The 27,933-nt window shown below is 35.6% G+C and overlaps 1 protein-coding gene across 4 annotated transcripts in view; it reads left to right on the top strand.

Annotated features, from left to right (window-relative positions):
* ANK2 (ankyrin 2) overlaps nucleotides 1-27,933 on the top strand; it is a 657,856-nt gene that overhangs the window by 472,089 nt on the left and 157,834 nt on the right. For all 4 annotated transcript variants that reach the window (XM_062199712.1, XM_062199708.1, XM_062199709.1 and 1 more), the window contains 2 exons: nucleotides 7,054-7,152; nucleotides 9,247-9,345. In XM_062199712.1, coding sequence (XP_062055696.1) covers nucleotides 7,054-7,152; nucleotides 9,247-9,345 — 198 coding nt within the window. The remainder of the gene's footprint in view (nucleotides 1-7,053; nucleotides 7,153-9,246; nucleotides 9,346-27,933) is intronic.

Genomic DNA, 27,933 nt, shown 5'->3' with positions numbered 1-27,933 from the left:
CGTAGCAGCCATTGCAGGGTGAACCGACCGAAAAGGAAGACCTTTCTCTCTCTCTCTCTCTCTCTCTCTCTCTCACTGTCTACTCTGCCTGTCAAAAAAAAAAAAATTGTGCCTATGTAGAAATGGCATTTAAATTTGGAGAGTAAACTTTCAGAAGTAAAAGAGCTACTCTTTGAATTAGGCATAAGAGTGACCACTAATGGACCAGGCTTCTTTTATCTATTTGCTTCCTAGGTTTCATTGGAATCAAGTTTCTGAATGAATCAGTACTTTTGCTAGCCCAAATAAACAATATATATTAGACTCAAAAGTGTTCCATTTAGCTTATGACATTTAATCACAACTTCAGGGACAGAAAATAGAAGTGTCTCTTTGCATTTCAAACAAATAAAAATAAAAATTGAATCCAGAATGTAACAGGGGTCTACAAAAGAGTTCATGGAATATTCACATTATTTTTTAATTCTGTTTTTCCTAGAATGTTCTTTTTTTTTAATTTAAAAAAAATGTTAAGGCATTTTTTAAAAAAGATTTACTTGTTTAATTGAAAATCAGTTACACAGAGAGAGAAGGAGAGGCAGAGAGAGAAAGAGAGGTCTTCCATCTGATGGTTCACTCCACAGATGGCCGCAAAGGCTGGAGCTCTGCCGATCCAAAGCCAGGAGCCAGGAGCTTCTTCTGGATCTCCCATGTGGGTGCAGGGGCCCAAGGACTTGGGCCATTTTCTACTGCTTTTCCAGGTAATAAGAGAGAGCTGGATTGGAGCTGGATTGGAAGTGGAGTAGCTGGGACTTGAACTGGCACCCATATGAGATGAAGGCACTGAGGGTGGCGACTTTACACGCTATACCACAGTGCCGGCCCCGAGGCATTTCTTAATACATTAGATTCTCAGGTCACAACAAATGCACAATAATAACTACAACAGGATTCTCATCAATTTTCATGTTAGTATGATATAAATACAAAGAACAGATTCTATGTAATTCATAGATACAATTCTAAGAAAGTATTGATGCTTCTCTTCTTCCCTCTGTGTACCCCTTCCAACCTTCTGAAGGCCCCTGAGACATAGCCTCAAGGTTTCTGTAATGCTAGTGTGAGCATTCGAATTTCAGTGATTTATGGTGGGCTATTGGTGCGTCCCAAAAGAATGTTTTTCCTTGTAATTCTTTTTGATATTTGGAGCCTCAGCTTTGTAATTAATTAAAAAGAAACCAAGCCAATTGTTGAAGAAATGTTCTGTCCTCTTCTGGGGATTTAACGGGTCTCCTTTTGTAAAAAAATGTAGGTGATGTTTTGAATTCATGAAGAGAAAATTCTACAGTAAACAAAGATCAGGACTTTGGCATTCGAGTCCTCCAGAGGATAATGTCTCCTAACTCATTAATTTAAGAATATACTTGGACTACATAAGGTTTTAGGTTGTGTTGACTGTTCTATTTGAGAAAGTCTTTTTTTACCTATAATGATTTTTTTAAAAAAAAATACCAGTGCTTATTGATACAAAAAAAGAAGTCTAGTGCTCTGAAAAATCTACTCTATAGGAATTTGAGACTTTGACCTGAGCTTACAACCTGTGGGTCTGTTTTTGTGCCAATACTATGCTGTATTAATTACTGTAGCTTTGTAATATAGCTTAAAGGATTTAGTGTAATGCCTCTTCTTTGTTCCTTTTTCCTCAATATTAGTTTGACTATTTCAGATCTTTTGTGGTTCCATTCAAAATTTAGAATTTTTTTTTTCTAGTTCTTTTAAAAATGTCAAAACAATCCAGTTAAAAAGTGGGCAAAGGACTTGAACAGGCATTTTTTTCAATGGAGAAAATTCAAATGGCCCATAGACAATTGAAAAAATGCTCAGGATCACTAGCCATCAGAGAAATGCAAATCAAAACCACAATGAGGTTTCACCTCACCCTAGTTAGAATGGCTGTCATACAGAAATCAACAAACAACAAATGCAGGTAAAGATGTGAGGAAAAAGGTACCCTAATTGTGGGAATGTAAACTGGTGCAGCCACTGTTGAAGACAGTGTGGAGATAGCTCAGAAATCTGTATATAGACCTACCATATGACCCAACCATTCCTCTCCAGGGAATTTACCCAAACAAAAAATAATCAGCATATGAAAGAGTTATCTGTACCCCCATGTTCATTGCAGCTCATTTCACAATAACTAAAATATGGAATCAACCCAGATGTGCATCAGCTGATGACTGGATAAAGAAATTGTGGTATATATACACTAAAGAGTACTACACAGCTATAAAAAGGGAAAAAAAGTGGGGGCTAGTGCTGTGGTACAGTGGGTTAACACCCTGGCCTGAAGCGCTGGCATCCCATATGGGCACCGGTTTGAGACCTGGCTGCTCTACTTCCAGTCCAGCTCTCTGCTATGGCCTGGGAAAGCAGTACAAGATGGCCCAAGACCTTTTGCCCCTGCACCCACATGGGAGACCCAGAAGAAGCTCCTGGCTCCTGGTTTCAGATAGGTGCAGCTCCAGCCGTTGTGGCCAGTTGGGGAGTGAACCAGCGGATGGAAGACCCCCCCCCCCCTCTTTGCCTCTCCTCTCTCTGTGTAACTCTGGTTTTCAAATAAATAAATAAATAAGTCTTTATAAAAAAATATGAAATCCTGTCTTTTGCAACAAAATGTATGCAACTAGAAACCATTATATTTAGTGAGATAAGCCAGTCCTAAAAAGACAGCTATCATATGTTTTCCCTGATCTGGGGTAACTAATAGAGTATCTAAAATGTAATGTATTGGAGTAAAATAGACATTTTGAGATTTGATGATTTTTTTATAGCCCTTGACTCTACTGTTGAGGAAAAATGTTTTTTTCTTAATCCTATCTGTTGAACTCTTTACTTAATGTAGGGATAAACTTATGAATATAAAGTAAACTGAAAATAGATCTTTCCAAAAATTAAGAATGGAAATAGGAGAGGGAGGAAAGAGAGGGTTGGGGTGTGGGCAGGAAGGAGGGAAGGGTGGCAAGTATCTAGGTAAATATTAAAGCATTAAAGTTTTAAATATGTGTGTTTGAAATCTCTGTATCTTTCTCAGATGTGAAAATAAAATTAACTTACTAGTGTGATGTTTGTGATTACCACCTTGGTTTTAACAGATGCCTGGTGAAACTATAATCACATAGCTGCCTCATATCCCCAGTGACAAACAGTATACAATTATGGTGTCAGAGACAATAGTTACTGGGGAGTCCAAATACAGCACATCCCTAACGCTGTGTAAATTGTATCTGTCCACCCAGGAATCCAGAGTGGTCCCTTATAATACAGTTCCTGCAATATCTGTTTATGTACCTTAGAAAAAATTTACATTACTCTGAAAAGCATCAGGCTTTGTAAACTCAGATTGACAAATCTTACCAAAAGCAGTTTGTTGTATAGAAACTTGAAAACTTTGATCAATATTTCACACAATGGGGTCCAAATGGAAGATTGATCTTAGAAGACAGGGACTACTACTCTTAGTCTTCACAGACTGTTAATTCTACAAAGAAAAATAGATTGACTGAGAAAGGTCATCCCTGCTTTATCATGTTAAGGGCACCTTGATGGTAGACTGTCAGGATTTTTAAGTATGTGTGAGAAAAGAATCTCACCCAAAGCACCATAATCTAGGGTGAAACTTGATAAACCTCGGAAGTGTTCTCAGAAGACAAATTGAAATATAGATTTCATTGCTTTTGTCAGGTTCACAAATAGGAGCTTCCTTAGATGATTCAGATAATTCATTGACACTTTTAGAGCCACAGTGGGACATTGTTCCTTCAATGGTTATTTCATTTTTCTTAGGAATTATCCTGTAATTTTAACCCCCTAAAACATGTTTAATATAAAACAACAATTCTAAGAACAAAGCCACAATAATTCAGCATTTTATAATATTTGGATTATTGCCATTACATTTTTATGAATTATAGGTTAAAAAAAAAAAACAACTATTCAGGCCGGTGCCGCAGCTCACTAGGCTAATCCTCCACCTGCGGAGCCGGCACGCGGGGTTCTAGTCCCGGTTGGGGAGCCGGATTCTGTCCCGGTTCCTCCTCTTCCAGTCCAGCTCTCTGCTGTGGCCCAGGAAGGCAGTAGAGGATGGCCCAAGTCCTTGGGCCCTGCACCCACATGGGAGACCAGGAGGAAGCACCTGGCTCCTGGCTTCAGATCAGCGCAGTGTGCCAGCCGTAGTGGCCATTTGAGGGCTGAACCAACAGAAGAAGGAAGACCTTTCTCTCTGTCTCTCTCTCCCTCTCTCACTGTCTAACTCTGTCAAAAAAAATAAAAAATAAAAATAAAAAATTTAAAAAAAAACCTATTCTACAAAGTTAGTCAGTTTGGATATACCCATGTCAATGACAGATTTTTGAAACTGATTTTGTTTTCTCTTAGGATGCCTTCTAAGCATTAGTTGATTCAACTTGATTGAAACCTCAAATTGTGCAATTTTCTGTACATGCACAACATTACAACCTATCACACAGGTAATCCTACATCAGTGAAGAGACAATTCATGAATTCCTAAAAGTGTGCAGACATTATTTCCCACTGCACACAAGCTTCATGGAAAGGCTCCACAAAGATGCACTCTTAAAGGCCACACAACAATCACCATTACCTTTAACAAAAACAAGATTGGTTTTTAATTACAGCAAAGACTTTGTTACAGTTTGAATGATGAGTTGCCATGTGGAAAGTCATTACGATGATTATTTTACTTATTTTTTGCATATGGCAAATGTTGACATGTCATGTTTTCACTCAGGAGTTTTTACAACTTCTCTTGCACTGCTCTGGTTTCTTGGGTGAAGTAAATCACGTCACAGGATTATAACCAGAACGGTGTCTGCAGCATTCCCCTTTCCCATCTTCTACCCAAGATACATATTTTACCATTTTTAAATGTTTTTAATGTTTTATTCTTTTTATTTTATTTTTAATTGTCACATAATAGTTATACGTATTTATGAGCTATAATGCAATATTTCCATTCATGCATACATTTGTAGTGACCAAATCAGGGTAATTAGCATATCCATTTATGGAAACATTTATAATTTATTTTTTAGTGAAAATATTCCAGATTTTCTCCTGTAGCTATTTTGAAATACTTAATGCATTATTGTTAACATACTGAACCTGCTGTGCAATCAAACAATAGATCTTACTTCTAACAGGCTGTGTACCCATTGCCCATCTTCTCCCTATTCCCCCATCTTCCTTATCCTCTCCAGCCTCCAACAATCACTGCTGTACTCTAATTGTAGGACATCAACTTTTTAGATTCTATATGTGAGTAAAGCCATGCCACAGTCATTTTGTTTTTTGGTCTGGCTTGTTTTGTTTAACATAATGTCTCCCCAAGGTCCATCCATATTATTACAAACTACAGGATTTCATTCTTTTTTTTGTGGATGAATAGTATTCCATTGTGTGTGTGTGTGTGTGTGTAGCTTATTTATCCATTCATCATTGATGACCCTTGGCTGGTTCTATGTCTTATCTTTGGGAATAGGCTTCAGTGCAGATATCTCTTCAACATACTGATTTCATTTTTTTGGATATATACCATTAGTGGGATTATTAGATCATAAGGTGGTTCTGTGTTTGATTTTTTGTAGGAACCTCCATACTGTTTTCTGTAACAGCTATACTAATTAACATTCTCACCAATGATGGTTAAGGTTTCCTTCTCCACCTCCTCACCAACACTTACCTTTTGTGTTTTTTCATAGCAACCATTCTAACTAAAGTGAGTTGATATCTCCTTGTGGCTCTGATTTGTTTGCATTTCCTCGATGATTAACAATGTTGAACATTATCCACATACCGGGATGATCACCTGTGTATCTTCCTTTGGGAAGTGTTTGTTCAGATTTTGTGCCAATTTTTACTCAGATTATTTCTGTTCTTTTGCTAATGAGTTCCTTTTGCTAATGAGTTCATCTGTAATTTGAGTATTAACCCCTTATCAGCTGTGTAGTTTGCAAATACTTTCTGGCATTCTGTAGGCTGTCTTTCTATTCTGTTGATTATTTGGCCGTACAGAAGCTTTTTCATTTGATGTAATCCCTTTTGTTTATTTTTACCTTTGTTACCCACGCTTTAGAGGTCTTACCCAAAAAAGTTCCTTGTTCATATTAATTTCATGAAGTATTTATCTATTTTTTTCTAATAATTTCCTAACTTGGGATTCACATTTAAGTCTTTAATACATTTTATGTTGATTTTGTATATGGTGAGAGATGAGGTCTAGCTTCATTTTTCTGCATGTAAATATCTGAATTTACCAGCACTATTTTTTGAAATTTTTTTGTTCTTTCCCCTTATGTTCTTGGCATCTTTGTCAAAACCTCAGTTGGCCTTAAATGGGTGGATTTGTTTCTGAACTCTGTTCTGTTCAATTGGCCCATGCTAATATTGTGCTAGCTTTGCAATATATTTTGAAATCAGGTAATGTGATGCCTCTAGATTTTTTCTTTTTGCCCAGATTGTGGTTGCATTTCGGGGACTTTGGTGATTTTTTATGAATTTTAAGGACCATTTTTTCCTATTTTTGTGAAGATGCCATTGTAGATCACTACAGATAGCATGAACTAATTGAGTTTATTCAATGCTGTGGTAAGTAATTAATTTTTCGGAGATTTAGATAGATGGGAACCAGATGTTATAGCACTATCAGAGTCTGTAAGATAAATTTTAAATTAAAAAAAAACCTCATTTGTTAAAAAGTAAGATTTATGTCCCAGAAACTAGACAACTTTATTTTGGCTGGTGCAATAAATGATGCAGAATTGCTCTTTCTATTTTACTTTTTGGAAAGTATTTTACTATTTCTGTGTGAAAATAAAAAAGTTCTTCAAATGAAGTTATCAAGTCTGTGTTTCTAATGAATATTTATCTTTTCATTTCTTTGAATCAAAAGGGAAATTAGTCATTGTAAACTTCATAAATGCAAGTTGAAAACAAAAATCATCCACTGTCAACCTCATTACTCCACTTCTGAGGCTTTGTTGTTCCTTCTTTTAGAATGGACTCAATGCTCTCCATCTGGCTGCCAAGGAAGGCCATGTGGGACTGGTTCAGGAGTTGCTGGGAAGAGGGTCCTCTGTGGATTCTGCCACGAAGGTAATATTCTTGTTGGTAGAATTTATCTTCCTTAAACAACAGGAAATGGTTTAGAGCTCATTTTCCCAGTTGTGCATTTCAAAAGTTTACTGGAACACCAAGATTCTTAACCACACAGAATTGAAATCCTCTCCACTAAACTTTATAGAGTTTGAATTGCTTCATTTAGGAACTTAACAATCACGACACTCATGAAATCAGTACACCTATTTTCTAGCATATTGTCTTTTCTCTTTTGTTTCACAGAGGGTTCTAGGTTAACACAGTACTTTGTAGACAATAGCACCTGTTTCTTAAAGATCAATTTTAAAAAAAATTGTTTGGTAAACATTTCAATGGAAATGAAAAGGTAATGTTCCTGCTTCAGTTAAATTGATAAATCTTTTAATATATTTACTCATTTTTGTATGAGAACATAAGACTTTATTTTCTAGTGGAAAAGAGGTTTTTAGTTGTGAATTGGAATTCTAGGGCAAAGTTAGATTGTATCACTATTATATGTACTTGTAAAAAAAAAAAGGCCTCATTTTTAAAGAAATGTACAAGATGGTTGATATACTAGAAACTATTGCTCACTTGTTGATGCTTCTTTTGGTTCTGAATCTGTTGGGTATTCATCTCAACAACAGAAAAATTTTAAAATTCTGTTAATGATGACAAATCTTTATCTTTTGAAGGTGAAATTTTTTTAGGAAAAACATAGTAGCCAATCAGCTTACTGATGAGGCCTGGCGTGTGGAATATGACTTGGGAGATGCAGAAGTGGGAAATCAGACATTCCAGCTTTGGGCTGGGGGCATTAGTCTAATCAGGAGTGGACACAAAGAGTTTTTAAAATAAACTAGAAATATGACCAATTAGCCCAGATTTATAATACCTCATACAAACTACCAAAATGTTCACTGGTGCTGCTTATACTAAAATATACCAAAGAGCAATACCAGCAGAAATTAAAGAAAACAACAACAACAACAACAAAAAGAACTCTTCAGCAATTCCAAAGAATTTAAAATATAAATTCTGTTTATGCAATAAATTTCTTATTTTGGACATAAAGAGAAAAAACATTTTTATTGATCTTTCTTTGAGCACATCAAATAAATGTTGAATAAATATTTAAATAATAGTTTGAATGTAGATCAATTTATTTGTTTACACTGCATTTCACAAAACCTAACACTTTTTGTTTGCTTATGTGTTTATTATTATTTTTGTTTCTCCTTTTTTTAAACTTTATTGCTATTTTAAAATGGATTTGCTTTTAATCATAGATCATTGTTGTAGAACTTTCTAAAAAAAAATCTCACTTAAAAAGAAGGAAACTGAGTCCTCTAAATACAAATTGAATGGTTAATGATCCCACAGTGATCTGGTAATAGAAAGGGAAATGGCATGGAATCTAAAGATTTCTTGCTCTTATGTTATTCATTTTAATGATATCACAGCTAGTCTTTAAGTTCTTAGCCTATATTTTATTTTCCTGATAGGTTAAAATTGTTTTCACTGGTGATTGGTGATGTGTGCAATAAAAGTTGATGTAATGAATGGAAGAACTCATTGGTAACTTATGATTCATGTAAAATTTGATTTTTTGGTTCACTCCCAAAATATTATGAACATCAATCATGCACCCTAGCGTGTGGAAACACAATTGTAAGCAAAATCATTTTCTTTCTAAAAATCCCTTGGTTTCTTGCAAGGTGGAATAAGCTCAATGTTTCAGTAAACATTATTCTTAAGTTAGTATTTCCTTGTGGTGGGATTTTTTTGCTGTTGATGAAGTACCAAGACTCCCATGAAATATTATCATACATACACAATCACAAGCATCACTGATTTTATTTTTGTTCACAAAAAATTCAGTCATTCTAGGCTCTTTACACTGCATAAGTATTGTGAATGATAGAAATGGAAGACATTATATGAAATGGTCAAATTTGTTACAGTGAGAAATAATTCTTCCACAAGGTGCGCTGCAATCTTAATATGACAGATTTTAACTAGTTAAAGTAACCAGCAAAGTTGAAAATGCCAACACATTTTGATTTTTGCAAAATTTGGAAATGTTTAATGGTTTCTCTTTCTCCCAAACAGAAGGGAAACACTGCTCTTCACATTGCATCTTTGGCTGGACAAGCAGAAGTTGTGAAGGTTCTTGTTAAGGAAGGAGCCAATATTAACGCACAGTCTCAGGTATTCCATTCAGATTGTCTAATGTAAATACATATAAATTAGAATAGTTTGTGAAGTCAACGTAATGGGTTTAGCCAGCTGTTAGGCAGATAAGTTTATTATAGATGCTCCTTTACTTATTTTAGACAAAGTATTTTATGAGCTTATGAGATGAAATTTCTTATTTTTGACACATCATAATCTCCCCTTTAATATAACCAAACACTTAATAAATGTAAGTCTATGATTGTGTTTATGTAGTTCAAAAAATAATACAAAGTGATTTTTTCAGAATGACAGCAACATCTGTGAAATATGAATTATTCGTACTAGTTCCATCTTGCTCTATAAAAATATTTTCTCTCCTTAAATTTAGAAAATTTTCAAAAGATTAGCATTCAAGTGAGAAATCTACTTTAAAGTGGGAATCACACTATTTTGGTTAACTTGCACTACAAATATGGGCTTTACTAAAATGCTTAGGGAGACATGAAAATTTAACCTCCACAGGCTAATGTTGCACACAATAATAACCAGTATACATATGGACTTAAAATTAAGAAAAATTTTAAACAATTATTTCATCAAATTATACTATAAACTTGACCCCTAACTTTTTAATATGGAAAGTTGAAGAAAATATTGTTTTGCTCAACACTTTTTTCTTGATATCTGTTATGTATGTAGGAGTTGAGCTGTCTTTATAATAAAATTCATTTCTTCTAGTTTTTGTTAATTTTTTTCTTTAGCCTTTCTGCTAACACAGATCACGTCAGTGGGGATATTGACAAAATAAACCAACTCCTTTCTGTTCTTTCGGATAACTTTACCAGTTTGCCTTTGAAGGTCATTGTGTAGAAAAATGTATTACCTATCTTGTTCATTCATTCGCCACATACACATAGCTCTGGCTACACAGAGGATACAATTTCTAGACCCAAAAATTACTTAAGGCATAGGTTAGAAATTATGCTGAACTCATGACTAGAGCCTAGGGAGATTACTGACGCCATAAACAAGAGTGTCAAATTGTTAAATCAACAACAGGAGTCACTGTGTACTTATGTCTCATGTGGGATCTGTCCTTAATGTGTTGTCCAATGTGAAGTGACACTATAACTAGTACTGAAACAGTATTTTTACACTTTGTGTTTTCTGTGTGGGTGCAAACTGATGAAATCTTTACTTAGTATATACTGAATCGATCTTCTGTATATAAAGATAATTGAAAATGAAAAAAAAAAACCTGGTGTTAAACTGGAAATTGCATAGAAAATTAATCAATTTTTAAAAAATATCATGTAGGATCTCTGTCTTTAATGTGCTTTACACCATTATTTAATGCTATAACTAGTACTCCAACAGTATTTTTTCACTTTGTGTTGCTATGTGGGGGCAAACTGTTGAAATCTTTACCTAATATATACTAAACTGATCTTCTGTATATAAAAAGAATTGAAAATGAATCTTGATGTGAATGGAAGGGGAGAGGGAGCGGGAAAGAGGAGGGTTGCAGGTGGAGGGAAGTTATGGAGGGGGGAAGCCATTGTAATCCATAAGCTGTACTTTGGAAATTTATACTCATTAATTAAAAGTTAAAAAAAAAACACTAAAAAATGGGGAAAAAAAGAAATTATGCTGAAATTATGATGGATTAGGTACTATCTGCTTTTATCTCTATAATATCATATTATTTTAATTAATCACATTTCCTTCCTTACAACCCAAATTTTAGTTTAATAAGCATCAGTGTTTTAGAATATGTTGAAATATGCCTTAAGCTAAAAGCTTTATTTAATGGAATTCTAAAAACTTGCTTTCATCTTCTACTCTGAAATAAGTGGAAAACTTTTCTTTATAGCAGGAGAACATCTTTTCACTTTAGTGCAGAGGTTCTTAGCCCTTAGCCTGCAGCATGATCATCTGCAGGGCTTGTTGAAATATATTTTGGGGCCCATTGAGTTTCTGGTTCAGTTTTGGTGTAGAACCTAAGAATTTTCATTTTCAAAAATCCTTAGGTGATGTATCCGCTGAGATACCTCATCTGTTGATGCAGAACTACTGCGTTAGAGAATGTGAGAGAAAACTTGAGTGTGAGATGTTGCAGTAAGATTCAGAGTGTTGAGACAGGTACCATGCTGCCGTTTGTCACATCCCTATCCCATTTTAGAGTGCATATGATTGAATATCACCTCTGCTTTTGATCCAGCTTCCAGCTAATGTGCACCATGGGAGTCAGCAAATGATGACTCTGGTACTTCGGTACCTTTCACTCCTACGGGGCACCTGGATAGAGTTCCTGACTCATAGCTTTGGCCTGGCCCAGCCCCAACTGTTGTAGGCGTTTGGGGAGTGAACCAGTGGATAAAAAATCCTTTGCTCTCCTTTATCTCTTTCTCTGTCTCTCCCCTTCTAACCTTCCCTCTCCCCACTTACTCTGACTTTCAAATAAATAAAAATATTACAAAGAAAAGATTTGCTAAGTGTAGTTTCAATTATATGTTTAAATCAATAGCATACTTATAAAGGATAGAAATGAAAGCCTGGTTAAATTCAATTTCTCTTGGGCTGGCACTGTGGCATAGTTACTAAAAGCTGCCACATACAGTGCCAGCATCCCATATGGGCCTGGGAAAGAAGCAGAAGATGGCCCAAGTCCTTGGGCCCCTGCATCCATGTGGGAGATCCAGAGGAGGCTCCAGGCTCCTGCCTTCAGATTGGCCCAGCTCTTGCCCTTGTAGCCATCCAGGGAATAAACCAGCGAATGGAAGATCTCTCTGTGTGTGTGCCTCTGCTTCTGCCTCTCTGTAACTTTGCCTTTCAAATAAATAAATCTTTAAAAAAATTCAATTGCTCCTAGGAGGTTCTCTCTACTTTGACAGGAAATCCACATATATTGGTGCTGTTTATACCTAAGAGTATAGCTCCTTTTCTCAAAATGATTAACAAAATAGTGATGTCATAAAAGTTGACAGGTGACAAATACTGCAAAGTAAATGTTTGTTAAAATATATGTTATCAGTTATTTCACAATGGTTATTGGAAATTTAAATGCTTTGGAGAGTTTTCAAGAATAAGCTAAAACCATTAAATCACTGGTTTGTTTTCATTCAGAGTCAAAAAGTCATTTCTCTTGGTCATAATAATGCCAGATTCTAACAGATTTTTTTTTTAAGATCTATTTATTTATTTGAAAGTCAGAGTTACACAGAGAGAGAAGGAGAGGCAGAAAGAGAGAGAGGTCTTCCATCTGCTGGTTCACTCCCCAATTGGCTGCAACTCCTGGAGCTCTGCCAATCCGAAGCCAGGAGCCGGTAGCCTCTTCCAGGTCTCCCACATAGGTTCAGGGACCCAAGCACTTGGGCCATCTTCCACTGCTTTCCCAGGCCATAGCAGAGAGCTAGATCAGAAGTGGAGCAGCCAGGATGCAAACTGGCACCCAGCTGGGATGCCGGCACTGTAGGCAATGGCTTTTACCTGCTACGCCAGAGCGCCAGCCCCTGTAACAGATCTTAAAAGTTAAGGTTTATATCATCATCAAGAGTTTAGAACAGTCCTTACTTGTGCTGTTTAATATTTGCCCAATTTAAGATTTACATTGTAGGGATCCTGACAAATAGTTTCAAGCTGATTTTTACTGTGATTATATTATAGGGTGAAATGAAGTAATAATCAAATTTTAGTATATTTTTCTAAATGCATAAGTCATTTGATAAGACCTATGATATTATTTGATATATTGAATTTATGTAGCCATCATTACAAATTAACAAAAATATTTTTACTTAGAATATATTATGATTCAGTGATTAATATTAAAATAGAGGAGTTTGTATATGCAGATTGATTATTTTGCATCTTAACATAAACAGACCCCTGAAGGTATTGTTTTAATGACACTGAGGAATAATTTGAGTCCTATCTCATATTGATACCCCTCCAGCTCAGTCTTATATAAGATATTGATTTCTTTATGTGATAATACTGGGCATCAGATTGATGAGTGGAAGACATGTTTACAGCAATTGGACTGTCATTTCTTTTGGAAACCAGAAAATGAATGTAGGAATCCTAATTGTATAACATAAATTCTTATTTTGTACTCAAATATACCTCCTTCTGCATATTTCTAAGAATATCATTCAAGGCACTAAAATCAGGGTAGTCTGAGATTATGGGAACATTGGCAGTTGCATAGTACTTTGCCTTTGAGGAATTTGGAAATGGGCCACTAAAGTTATTTTTGATTTAAGAAAGTAAGAAACTTTCCAAAAAGCTCCAAGGAATAAATGTTCAGTAAAGACTTTGTAGTCCTTATGTTATGGAGAAGTACACATTATTGATTTTTCTGCATTCTTTACATAAACTATGAGACCCATGTGAGGCTTATCTCCACATGACATGAGCCCAGATTTGGTCAGCGATGTCCTTAATTCGTGAGGAGTTCAGAACACCAGCAGGATCAATTCAAATATTTTAAATGGAATTATGTATTGTTCTAATAATCATGAAAAATGTGGTTTTCAGTAATGCCCCGACCATGTAGCTCTCTGACTTGGTCCTTTGGTCTTGGATTCAGCGGCATGGAGGTCTCATCAAGACCACAGTGGAAACTGTTTTGGTTGAATGATGGGGCCAGAAGTCAGATTTGGGTAACTTAACAAATGTTACCTTGCTCTAAGAATGGTTGCTTGCTTTCTGAAAACAGGCACTTGTGGAAAATCTTGACTAGGTACCTTAACATCTTTAAACAGTTTGGCCTGAGTGATGTAGGAATGATGTCCATCTGTTATGAGGCATTTGTTTGATCACTTTTATAACACACAAATCTAATTGACTCAGAGAAATGACTTTTAAAAATTGTTCCAATTTCATGTTGTTATTAATGAAATCATACCATGAAAGTATTTTAAAATATTCTTTGAGTCATGAGTTCCTTTAACTATTTGTAGCACTTTCTCTTGATTTTTTTTGTCTGTTCACATTTGCCCATCTCAGGTTTATTGTTTAATGTATGTAGTTTCTTCAGAGTTGGATATTTGAGTGCAGATAATATTTTCCTCATATTTTTTGTTGTTTTAGGATTTTGCCCACTACATTGCTCATATATGATTGGAAGCCAAACATACGTGTCCTCTCTCATGTATAAGTATTCATTTTGTTGCATATTCCAATCATTCCCAACAGGAGACATTAATATTACTAATAATACAAGTAATAATGGTGACTACCTGGCACTGTCTCTGGTGCATTGTATACATTATTGATTTACTAATAACAAATTAAAACTCAGATGGTTTATTTACTTCATTCTCAGGTAGCATTGCTTCTTATAGTTCCCATAACAGTTATAGTTTCTCTACAGACATCAAAGAATAATTTTTAGAATTTATTTTTGTTTTAACTTATACCCTATTCAGGTCCAAATAAGTTGATTCTTATGAGTGAATGCATACAAAAGGTTTTAGGTAGAAATTTTTCACTCAGTATTATTTATGAACTGTAAACACTATGGATCTGAAAAGACAGAGATTTTGCTACTGAGGAAATCTGGCATTAATATTTCCCCTGTTTAAATTCCTCTACAAAATATGACCTTTAATTCCCACAGGAGAATATTTTTATTTGGGTCTTTAATATATTCTTTAAATACAGATTCATTAAATGAGAATGACCTCTACGGTAAAGCAAAGTTACATTAAAATTCCTATTTTTTTTTTTGGTTTCACAAAGCAAACTGGTTTGTGTTATGTATATTCTCCACAATTAAAAACTAAAAAGTAAACTAGATTCTACATCAGTTATTGTTTGTACGTAACAGAAGCTAAGCAAAATTATAGAGGTTGTGCATAATAAAGCTGCTCAACCTTTAGAAAAATGTGAATTTATTAGGAAAAGGGACAGTGGAATATTATTCAGTCTTTAAAAAGAAGAAAGTCCTGCAACATGGATGAATCTGTAGGGCATTATGAAAAAGGCAGAGAGGAAAAGAGAGAGAGAGAAGGAAGGGGAGGAGAGGAAGGCAAGAGAAGAAAAAGGGAAACTCTCATGAGGGGCTGGTGTTGTAGCAGGTTATGTGTTTGCAGCAGGTTAAGCCTAGAGTTAAGCCTACATCCCATATTGGAGTGCTGGTTTGAATCCTGGCTCCTGGCTTCCACTTCAGCTCCCTGCTAATACATCCTGAGAGGCAGTAGACAATGGCTCAAGTATGTGAGTTCTAGCCATCTACATAGGACACTTGGGTGGAGTTATGGCTCCTGGCTTTAACAGCAGGCCCATACCCTACTGTTGCAACTATTTGGGGGAGTGAACCAGCCAATGCAGATTTCTGTCTCTCTCACTCTCTTGGTCCCCTTCCCCATCACTACCTTTCTAATCAACAAATAAATTTTTTTTTTTAAAGCAGTTACTATTACACTCCTAAAGGAGTATGTGTCTAAGGAGTATGTGTCTAAGGATTTCAGCTGTTACCAAATTATAGTTGAAGACTAATATCTTGCATCAGACTTTTTAAAAAAAAATTATTTATTTGAGACACACAGGGTTGGGGGGGTGCAGACATGTTCCATCCTCCAGTTCTCTCCCTAACTGCCAAACTACCCACAGTGGTGGCAGCTGGGTGGGAGCTGCTGCTGGGAGCTGGGAACTCCATCTAGATCTCCCACATGGGTGGCAGAAACCCAGTAACTTGAGCCATCACAGCGCTGCCTCCCTGTGTCTGCATTGGTGGGAAGCTGGGTCACGGAGCCAGAATCCAAAGCCAAATCCAGGCATTCATAAGAGATTGTGGACATCCTAACCAGCATCTCAACCGCTTGGCTATATGCTCACCCCAAGACTAATTTTTAATGTGTACTTAAATTTGTTATTTAATTTTATTTTCTTTTTATAGTTATATGGATTAGCAGTGATTATTCTGACCTTAGGTGTGGAGAAATTTAAGGCACAAGTATGAAAACTAAGGTTTTATCATAAATTAATGATGGAGCCACAAACCCATGTTTATTTGGTATGGACAGACAGTTTCCTTGCAAGTAATTGTCAGCATAGTTTCACAGTTTCCAATTAAATTGTTTTTACACTTTCTGCCTCCTCCAGAGAAGTCCAAACCCTGGCTTACCTCTCATAAGAGCCAAGTCTCTGAGCTAAACACCATCAGCTTTCTGCTTGTCTAAGTGTGGACTTGCTAGGGTAACAAAAACATGTCACAACAGCCAGGCAAATAGTAAATGCCGAGATCAGTGCCTTGTCAGCTTCCTGTAACCATTCATTCGCTTGGGCTATTCTTTACCTAAAGACAATTGTTAACAAGTCTAAAAATTAAATATAATTTCTGAAGTATGCTTTATGCTGTTTTCTTTGATTCATTTTTCTTACCCATCTGTACATTCTTTTTATTTGTTCTTGGAGTTCTTTTGTTATAGTTCTTATGTAGACTCTAGAAGCAGAGATCTTTTTCTCTTCAGCTTATTTTAATGGCAAATAATTTCAAATAAGGTGCTCTCATTTTGTATTCTTGATATCACATTTTACTGAAAATTTATTTCTATTTTTCTAATTCTTTTTGCTTGTTCTATGATCAATACTTTTTGTTCTTTCAGTCCTGAAAGTGTTATTCCAAAAAAAGGCTTTTCAATTTGCAACTCAAAAGTGATTAAGCTATTATTTTATTACCTTTTAGATTTCCACAGATCATGACTATTAATGGCAGTTGCAAAAGTGTCACCATTGGTTACACCCTCAGAATTTTGGGGGAGCATGCACCTACTGTATGCAATAATTATTGCATTTTTAGGTTTAGTTTCCAATAATTTTTTTTTTTTTGGCTCTAACCCATTGTCACAATTTGAATTGGATTATGAAGAGGAAGAAAGCCTACATGGTTGGCCAGCATGCCCATCACCCTGAATCGCTTCCATATGGTTTTAGAGACATCCTTGGCTCCCAAAAGCACAAACTCATAATGGAACACTCTGTTCTGTGGCACAGCATGCACACACACAGACACACACACACAGTATAAAAATGGATCTATGGTTAAATTCCCAAAAAAGGTTTTATCTTCAGGCCTTTTTCCACAAATTCATACATACATTTTTTTTTCTTTCTTAATAAAGGTCTTGGTTTTTGTTATAGTAGGGTACATTACTGTTTGTATTATAAGTGTTCTGAAGTTTAGATGAAAGCAGGAACTTAAATTTGGACAAGAATAAGAAAGAGTCAGGACACTTGTGTTACCTTTATGACTCTGAAAGTCAGTGTATTGGGTAACTAACAATTTGTAAGAACATCAGTGTTCTTCAGTACTCCAGCTTAAAGGAAATATACTTTCTCCAACTTTCCAGCCTCCAGTATGCTGGGAGAAATTATAATTCATGTCTTTAAAATTTTGTCTAGAAAGGTGTTGCTCCCCTATTCCAGTAGAACTCCAACATTAAAAATAATGGTCTGCTAAGGAAGCACACCCACACCCCACACACACATGCAAGCACATATGTGTACATATGTGGTGTTAAAATGGAAATGGCATAGAAAATTAATTATTTTGAAAAAAAAATTATGTAGGATCTCTGTCTTTAATGTGCTGTACATTGCTAATTAATGCTATAATTAGTAATCCAATGGTAGTTTTTTCACTTGATGTTGCTATATGGGCAAAATGTTGAAATCTTTACCTAGTATATACTAAACTGATCTTCTGTATACAAAGAGAATTGAAAATGAATCTTTACATGAATGGAAGGGGAGAGGGAGCGGGAGGGGGGAGGTTGCGGGCGGGAGGGAAGTTATGGGAGGGGGGAAGCCATTGTAACCCATAAGCTATACTTTGGAAATTTATATTCATTAAATAAAAGTTTAATAAAAAAAAAAAGATTCATTTTCAATTCTCTTTATATACAGAAGATTAGTTTAGTTTATATTAGGTAAAGATTTCAACAGTTTGCCCCCATATAGCAACACAAAGTGAAAAAAATACTGTTGGAGTACTAGTTATAGCATTAAATAAGAGTCGTACAGCACATTAAAGACAGAGATCCTACATAATATTTTTTTAAAAAATTAATTAATTTTCTATGCCATTTCCAATTTAACACCAGGTTGTTTTGTTTTTTTTTTTTTTTTCATTTCCAATTATCTTTATATACAGAAGATTGATTCAGTATATAATTAGTAAAGATCTCATCAGTTTGTACCCACACAGAAACACAAAGTGTAAAAATACTGTTTCAGTACTAGTTATAGCATCACTGCACATTAGATAACACATTAAGGACAGATCCCACATGGGATGTAAGTACACAGTGAGTACTGTTGCTGACTTAACAATTTGACACTCCTGTTCATGGCGTCAGTAATCTCCCTAGGTTCTAGTCATGAGTTGCCAGGGCTATGGAAGCCTTTAGAGTTCGCTGACTTTGATCTTATTCCGATAGGGTCATAGTCAAAGTGGAAGTTGTCTCCTCCCTTCAGAGAAAGGTACCTCCTTCTTTGATGGCCCCGTTCTTTCCACTGGGATCTCACTAACAGAGATCTTTCATTTAGGTCTTCTTCTTTTTTTTTCTTTTCTTTTCCATGGTATCTTGGCTTTCCATGCCTAAAATACTCTCATGGGCTCTTCAGCCAGATCCGAATGCCTTAAGGGCTGATTCTGAGGCCAGAGTGTTGTTTAGGACATCTGCCATTCTATGAGTCTGCTGTGTATCCCGCTTCTCATGTTGGATACTTCTCTCCCTTTTTGATTCTATCAGTTAGTATTAGCAGACACTTGTCTTGTGCTTTACCTAATATCTCAGTGACGCCATCTCCCCACTTCCATTTCCTATTATGTAAAAGAGGAATAATAGTATTGCTGCATAGTATTGACCTAAAGATTAAATGAGTTAGTACGTGTAAACTGCATAGAATTGTACCTGGCATGTAATAAATGTCATGTAAATGTTAGTACTATTCCAATTATTATTATTATTCAATTACCTATTTAAATTTCTGAAGAACTATTAAATGGTTTAGCATTGGAAACAATAGCATCTGTTATTTTGTCTAGTTTCGCTGGAGCTTAGATATCATTATTACCTGTGGATACAGGTGAAGAAAATATTGTACAGAATTTTTATTTTTGTTAATTAGCAACACAAAAGTATTCCCTGTCATAAAATAGCTTTGAAACATTGGACATAAAGCTGAAAGGTTAGAAAAAGGTTAGAAAAAAAATGAATGTATTCATTGAATATATACTATGTGTTCCAGTCTCTGCTTTATGAACTGTTCATAGTCGAAACAACCAACTAAAAATAAATCATTTTTTGTTTGTGTTATCTTTAATGATTTTCAAATTTTCTAGTTTTTTATTAACTTGCATTTTTAATCCCAACATTTGCTTAACAAATTTATATATATATATATATATATATTTGAAAAACATATTTGAAGACTGAAAATAAAGAACTCCTTGCTTAGAAAAATCCCATTTTTTCTCTCTTTCAATGGTTAAGCCCAGCTCCTGATATTTTCTTGATATATTTCAAGTCTCAACCTTTTAAGCTCTAATTTTATATGTAGAGTATGTAATTTCTGGTAAAACTATTTTGTTACTAATATTTGTCATAGTCTTTCATTTTATGGAGAAAAATTACTGGAATAATATAAATTTCCATAAGCAATTTACCAGTATATTGATTTTGTAATTTCAAACTGTTTGAGACCAAACCACAGAAGTCCATCAGTAATTTCAGACCATGAAAGCATTCACAAAGTCTGTGCATGGTACAATTTTTTGTAACATCCGAAAGGGGAAGCACTATTTATTGACAGATCAAATTCTAATTTTAGACTTATAAAAGTTAACATCTAAAGAACCTGATTCTGTGCTTAGAAGAATTGATAATTATTAACTTGTCCTAGCCAAAAGAAAGATAAGATAAGAACCCTGTTGAATGACAATGGCAATGCCTTGTGAACAATCAGGCCTGTTAGCAGAATGTCATTTGAAATCATAATTATCTCAGAGCCATGGCAATTATTGTTTTCAGCATTCATGTTTCATAAAATACATCTTATAGATCAATCTAGTTGGCGTTTGGGGCATATATTTTTAAACCAATACATTCAGCCAGAGCAACCAGAATAAAATTTTTGTTTAAAATCTGATCACTGGGGCTGATTTTGTGGTGTAGCAGGTAAGCCGCTGCCTGTGATGCTGTCATCCTATATGTGCACTGATTCATGTCCTGGCTATTCCACTTGCAATCCAACTCTCTGGGAAAGCAGTAGAAGATGGCCCAAGTACTTGGGCCCCTGCACCCAAGAAGTTAACTTCCGGCTTCAGCCTGGCCCAGTGCTGGCTGTTACAAGTATCTGGGAAGTGAACCAGGTTATGGAAGATCTCTCTGTGCGTCTCTCCCTCACTCTGTATCTCTTTCAAAATAAATAAAATAAATCTTTAAAAAAATCTATCAACAGAAGAATTGGGAGTGAGTGGGACATACTTGTGTTCCTTTATGGATGAGAATTAACAGCTACCCTTACAACATTAAAGCCAAAATCATAGTTTTCCTCATTGGAATCAATAACTTTATGCATCAGATTTTATTTTAAAGATGTGTTGATTGATTGATCTTTGTGCCTTTTTCTATTTTATGTGCTTCTGTTTTAATGTTCGTTGTTTCTTTCCTTGTATTTTAGATTTTAGTTTTTCTGAGTTCATGATGTGTCATTAGGTTGCTTATTGGAAATGTTTCTCTCTCTTTTGTTGATAAATGTGCTTATTGCTATAAATTTCCCTTTTAGTATTGTGTTTGCTGTATTCTGCAAGTTTTGGTACACTGCATTTCCATTTTCATTTGCTTCAAAACATTTTTTAATTTCCCTTTTGGTTTCTTTAATAATCCATTGTTCATTCATAGCATGTTATTCAGTATCCATACATCTGTTTAGTTTTGGGCTTTTTTTTTTTTTTTTTGGACAGGCAGATTTAGACAGTGAGAGAGAGAGACAGAGAGAAAGGTCTTCCTTTCCGTTGGTTCACCCTCCAAATGGCTGCTACGGCCAATCCGAAGCCAGGAGCCAGGTGCTTCCTCCTGGTCTCCCATGTGGGTACAGGGCCCAAGCACCTGGGCTGTCCTCCACCGCCTTCCCAGGCCACAGCAGAGAGCTGGACTGGAAGAGGAGCAACCGGGACAGAATCCAGCTCCCCAACCGGGACTAGAACCCCGGGGTGCCGGCGCCGCAGGCAGAGGATTTGCCTAGTGAGCTGTGGCGCCAGCCTTTGTTTAGTTTCTAAAGTTTTATTATTATTGTCAGTTCTACACTTGTTCCATTGTGGTCAGAAAAGATGCATGATTTGATTCCAATTTTTAAAAAAATTTTGATATTTGTTTTGTGATCTAATGTGTGGTCTATTCTAAAGAATTTTCCAAGTACTGATAAAAGTAACATGTGTTCTGTAGTTGTTGGGTGATATATTCTGTAAATGTCTGTTAGTTCCATTTGATCTGTAGTATACCATAATTTCATGTTTCTTTGTTAATTTTCTGTTTAAATGATCTGTCTACTAAAGTGGAGTATTGAAGCCTCCCATTATTATCTCATTAGAGCTTATCTGTACTTTTTAGATCAAATAATATTTGTTTTAGAAAATTGGGTGCTCCAACTTTAGGTACATATACATTTACAGTTTATATCTTCTTGTTGAGTTGATCCCTTAATCATTATATAGTGACCTTCCTTGTTTCTTTCTATAGTTTTATCTGAAAGTATTTTATCTAATATAAATATAGTCACTGCTGCTCACTTTTAGCTTCTGTTTTTGTGTGTAAAATAGTTTTGCATTCTTTCACTTTCAACCTGTTGTAAATTGTTAATAGTGAAGCAAGTTTCTTGTAAGTAGCATATTGTGGGACTTTTTTTTCCCCAATACAGCCAGCTAGTTTGTGTCTTTTATTTCAGAAATCTAGCTCATTTACATTTCAGGTTATTTTTGATAACTAAAGACTTTTGTCATTTTGTTAATTTCCCTTAGCTTTGAGTGTTCTTGCTTTTCTTCTTCCTCTCTTGTGTTAAACTCTGATTTGTTGGTGAGATTGATTTCTTTTCTATTTCTCTTTTGCATATCTGCTCTTCTAGTGCATTTTCTAAAGGGTTCCATGTTTCCACATGTTTTTGTTGTGGCAATTATTTTTCTTTTTTCTTTCTTCGTCTGGATGTAGGATTCCTTTATGCATTTTTGTAAGTTCAGTCTGGTGGTGTTGGATTCCTTCAGTTTTTGCTTTTCTTCAAAAGCCTTTATTTCTTCTTCACTTAGGAGGAACAGCTTTACTATTGTGTTCTTCATTGGCAGCATTTTTCTTCCATTTTTATTCTCTCCTGGCCTGTAATGATTCTGCCAAGAAATCTGTTAGTCCGATGATGACTCCCTTGGATGAAACTTGGTGCTTTTTCTCATGGAATTTTTAGAATTCTCTGTCTTATACTTTTGAGCATTTGACTGTACTATGCAATGGTGAGGATGTTTTCTAGTCATGCATAATTAGGATCCTATTGGCCTCCTATCCTTGGATGTCCATATGTTTCTTAGCTATTATTATACCAGCTATTTTTTCACTGGATAGGTATACCATGTCTGTCCTCTTTGATTCTCATTCTGGGATTCTCACATTTTTCTGAATATTTGTTTCTTTAATGGTATCCCAACGTTTTAGAGACTTTCCTCATTCTTTTTTTAAAATTTTGTTTTATCTGATGGGAGATATTTCAAAGGACTTGTTTACATATTCACATATTTTGCCTTCTCTATTCCTGTTCTGTTCTGTTCTGCTTTCAACTTTATTTTAATTTGACTCATTGAATTCTTTTTTTCTTTGTTCAGGTCCCTATCTCTTGGCTGAATTTCTCATTCATATCATGAATTATTTTCCTAATTTCATTGAATTGTCCACAAACTTTCTCCTGTATCTCATTGAGTTTGCTTATGATCATTCTTTTTTTTTTTTTTATGATCAGTTGGGTTTTATTTATTACAATGTCTTAGAACATCCCATCTAGGAATAGAATTGTACAAAGGGAACTTCCATCATTTTTATACACCATGTGCAGCTGTTGGCAGATGTACAAAACAGACACACAAGTATGAGGTGAGTTTTGTCTTATTTTCAATTGGACACCCTAGTTAATATAACATCTTTCTCTTCTTTTTTATTTATTTATTTATGATTTTTTTATTTTATTTTATTTCAAAGTCAGAGTTATGTAGAGAGAGAAGGAGAGGCAGAGAGAGAGCGGGGGGGGGGGTGTGTGTCTTCCATCCGCTGGTTCAACAGCCAGTTGGCCGCAACAGCCAGAGCCGTGCCAATCCGAAGCTAGGAGCCAGGATACAGAGATGAAACTTTGTCATAAAGATAATGAATATTTGAATATTGAAATTTGTTGAAAATTATCTGATACATTTTTAGATTTTCATTTTGCTGAATGACATTGATTACTAGGTTTGTATCCTCAGTATGTAGTATGCTTTGCTTGGCATATATCAAATGCCTTAAAAATGTTCATAAGTTGACCCAGTAACTTAGAAATAAGAAACAATGCATTACCTTTGAAAGCAAACACATGGACTCTGCTATACAGGTCTATAACATGGAGAAAATTATGTCAATAGTGGTCACTGTGGAGTATTTTTGTTTTCCCCCAACAGAGGGTAATAAGCAAACTGAAAGTAATCATTTTGGATTAAATCACAGTATAAAATTAATTGGCTACTTACTCTTCTGATGTTGGTTAAATATAATATTGATCAAAGAATTTTGACTATGCAGATTTTTCAGAACAAGCTTACGTCTTTCACACATTATACAAAAAATTATTTTAATGGATTCTTACCCATAGGTTTCTTATTTCAGCCCATCTTTGGGAAAATTAAATTCTGCTCCAAGTCTCTAAAATTGCATCTAACATCAAAATACTATGTTATTCCTTTTGATCAGCTCATCTAGAGCCACATTACTTTCACTTGTGTCAACCCTAGCTGTAGCCTTGGGTTTATTAATAAATGCAATTTTTATCACCTAAGACACATATTCAGAAAGTTTAAGTCTTTAGTCAAATTAAATGATTGCTTGCGTCTGCAATGGTGATCATTTTTGCCACTTAATAATTTCTGTGAAGAAAAGAGTACTTTACATGTCAGTTCAAAAATTAAAACATAATCTGAAGGAATGCAGACACACACATACACTGACAGATCTCCTGGGGATTCAAGTATTTTGTTTTTAAATTTTGGATGCTCAGATATGCATTCCATTAAAAAGAAGTTGTTTTCCTTGATTTTTAAATTTCATTTGTTTTTTTTTTAAATTCATTTGCTTTCTCTATGATTTTTTAAAAAATTCATCTGCTTTAAATTTTTTGTTTGTAAATTCAGACATTAACAATACAATAGTTCAGTCATGGTTAATTTGGTATTCATTCAGTTTTCCAAAGTAAAACAGATTTTAGAGTTATTTGAGAATAAATAAAACATTACTAGCCAGCTTAACTGCAGTGTACAATGAGGTGGTAGAAGTCACCTGTTAAATTTATATACTGAGAATTGTATCTGTGAATGCATTGAATCTGTTCTCTTTGTATTAACATCACTTTAACATGAGAATTGATGAGAAAAAAAGAAAACATATGAGAAAACTAAGGAAAAGATTTAAATTTTAAAATTGAATAAGGGAGCAAATCACATCCCTAAGTTATCTGTAATTATCAAGAACTGCAGGCCGGCGCCGCGGCTCAATAGGCTAATCCTCCGCCTTGCGGCGCTGGCACACCGGGTTCTAGTCCCGGTCGGGGCACCGATCCTGTCCCGGTTGCCCCTCTTCCAGGCCAGCTCTCTGCTGTGGCCAGGGAGTGCAGTGGAGGATGGCCCAAGTGCTTGGGCCCTGCACCCCATGGGAGACCAGGAGAAGCACCTGGCTCCTGCCATCAGAACAGCGCGGTGCGCCGGCCGCAGCGCGCCTACCGCGGCGGCCATTGGAGGGTGAACCAACGGCAAAAAGGAAGACCTTTCTCTTTGTCTCTCTCTCTACTGTCCACTCTGCCTGTCAAAAATAAAAAAAATTAAAAAAAAGAACTGCAAAAAAAAGCTAAGAGCAAATTATTAGTTAATTAACAGCTATTCATCATGTGCACAGTGCTAGTTTCTATGGAAGATTCCAAAGAAGTTTCAGAGAGGAAGCTGCTTTCAAAAGGTGTATAGGAGCAGGATTTGGGCAGAGTAGTTAAGAGGCTTCTTGACATGCCCATGTCCATTTTGGAATGCTGAATTTGAGTGCTATCTCCTCTGCTTCCAGTCCAGCTTCCTGCAAATGTGGACCCTGGGAGCAGCAGTTGATAGCCCAAGTACTTGGGTCCCTAACATCCACATGGGAGGTGGCTTCCACCTGGCCATTCTGGGCAATTGGGAAGTGAAAAAGTGAAGGGAAGACTTCTGTGTCTGTCTCTCTGACTTTCAAATAAAGTGAAAATAAATAAACTAAAAACTATATAGACTACATCTAAAGTTAAGATGAACACATAAGAAAAAAAAAAGCAAACAACAGTATACAGTATGATTTGGTATTAAATTGTTTTACCAGACTAAATACTAAACAGGAAGATTGCAGTTTGCTCAACTCTGTTAATGAAAAATTCACCAAATACCTGAGTTAGCTATTGAAGTTTAGGTAAAGTCTGTGGTTAGGAATATGCAATGGAAGACTTCTAAGTGGAAAGAGTGTTAATAATAATAGGAAATAGAATTGAGTATAGCTAGTATAGAAATATTGCTGTGACTAGCTGGTCTGGAAACCTAAGAGAATATGTATTAAAGGTTTGCTTTAATGGGGTGAAGATATAAAAGGCCTTGACCATCAGCCAATGTCTATGAAAACTGATCTCTGATCACAGTTGGTAAAATTACAATATAAAGAAAGTAGTAATTGAAAACAGATTTTTTTTTTAGAGGGGTCAGCATTGTAGCACAGTGGCTTAAGTACCACTTGCACCAGCAGCATCCTGTATCAGAGTGCCTGTTTGAGCCTTAGTTGCTAGACTTCCCATCCAGTTTCTTGCTAATGCACTGGGAAGGCAGCAGCTGATGGCCCAAGTACCTGGGTTCCTGCTACCCATGTAGGAGACCCTGATGGAGTTCCTGGCTCCTGGCTTCAACCTGACTTGGTCCTAGCTGTTGAGGATATTTGGGGAGTGAACCAGCAGATGAAAGCTCTCTCTCTCTCTCTCTCTCTCTCTTTCTCTCTCTCTCTCTTTCTCTCTCTCTCTCACTTGTCCTCTCTATCATTATGCCTTTCAAATACACAGGTAAGTAAAAAAGAAGAAAGAAAAGAAAGTAGTTGTAGAAAGATTAGTTTGGATTGATGTGTAGGATGCACTGGATTAACTTGAAATACATAGAATAGTTTGAGTGGTTTATTTTTGGTTATTTATACATAAGAAACTGAAAACAGGAATTATGTTAGGCCCAATGGGAATACAGCATTTTCAATTATATTTCTGCTCACTAATAATATCCAGGCATGATATACCATCTGTGCAATTTTCTGTTAAAGCATATTGCAGAATAGTGTAATAGAAAAAGCATGGGATTTAGAATAGTTACATGTGTGTTCAGATTTCAGCTCCACATCTGAAGCAGTGTGAAACTTTAAGCATGTTTCCTAAACCACATGAATTTTAATTTCCCTGAGTCATAGAAAGACAAACTATTTGTTTTGCTGGACAGTTAGGGATAAATAACAAATACAATGTCTAGACCTCTCTCCTCACTAACAATACTACTAAATATCTTATCATTTGGAAATAAAGCTAAAAAATTTTTGTGCCTAAGAGAACTCAGGCTCAGGCAGATCAAGTCACTAGGTAGAGCTTCCTTCCGCTTTCGTTAACGAAAGGCTTAGCAGTAGATAGAAGAAGGTTAAGGGTCCAACTACTAAGTAAAAAGGCAGGTGTTCTCTGGGATAATTTCATCCTGGTTGAAGGGTAAAGCTGAAGGGAGTGGAAAGAGCTCTATGTTTGGAGCTCCTGAGAGTTCATATCCTGGCTTCATCACTTAGGTGTATCCTTGGATGGCCATGAGTCACTCTCATCCACAAAAGAGAATGAATAGTATAGTTGTGATGATGAAGCAGGATGGCATGGGAAATATCGCATAAAGTTCAACTTTCCTAGAACAACTGAGGACATTGATAATTTTAATATTACTTAATATAATAGGCTTGCTGTGATCCTTTAAAGAAGACCTGTAGAAAGAGAGGAAGTTGGTTAAAATAACTCATGATATGCTAACTCTGGCTAAGGATTATCATGTTAACATTATCTGAGAAATTTTATACATCATATTAATTAATAAAATGCTCTCTTAGCTGCCAAATATGCAATCCTAACTTTTACTCTCTTGCCCTAAGCACATACTCTGAGTACACAGTCTTTATTTTTGTGACTATGATTAGTGCTCCTTGTGCTTTTATATCCTTTGCAGCTGTGCATTCACAATGTATTTAGGGAAAGAACTTGAATCATCCTGACCTTAAGCTTGGTGATCATTTGGGGATTGCTTCCAACCTTATCTCATGGTGC

The sequence above is a fragment of the Lepus europaeus genome, chromosome 8 (genome assembly GCF_033115175.1).
Source record: "Lepus europaeus isolate LE1 chromosome 8, mLepTim1.pri, whole genome shotgun sequence".
NCBI lineage: Eukaryota > Metazoa > Chordata > Mammalia > Lagomorpha > Leporidae > Lepus > Lepus europaeus.
This window is presented reverse-complemented; position numbering and strand designations above follow the sequence as displayed.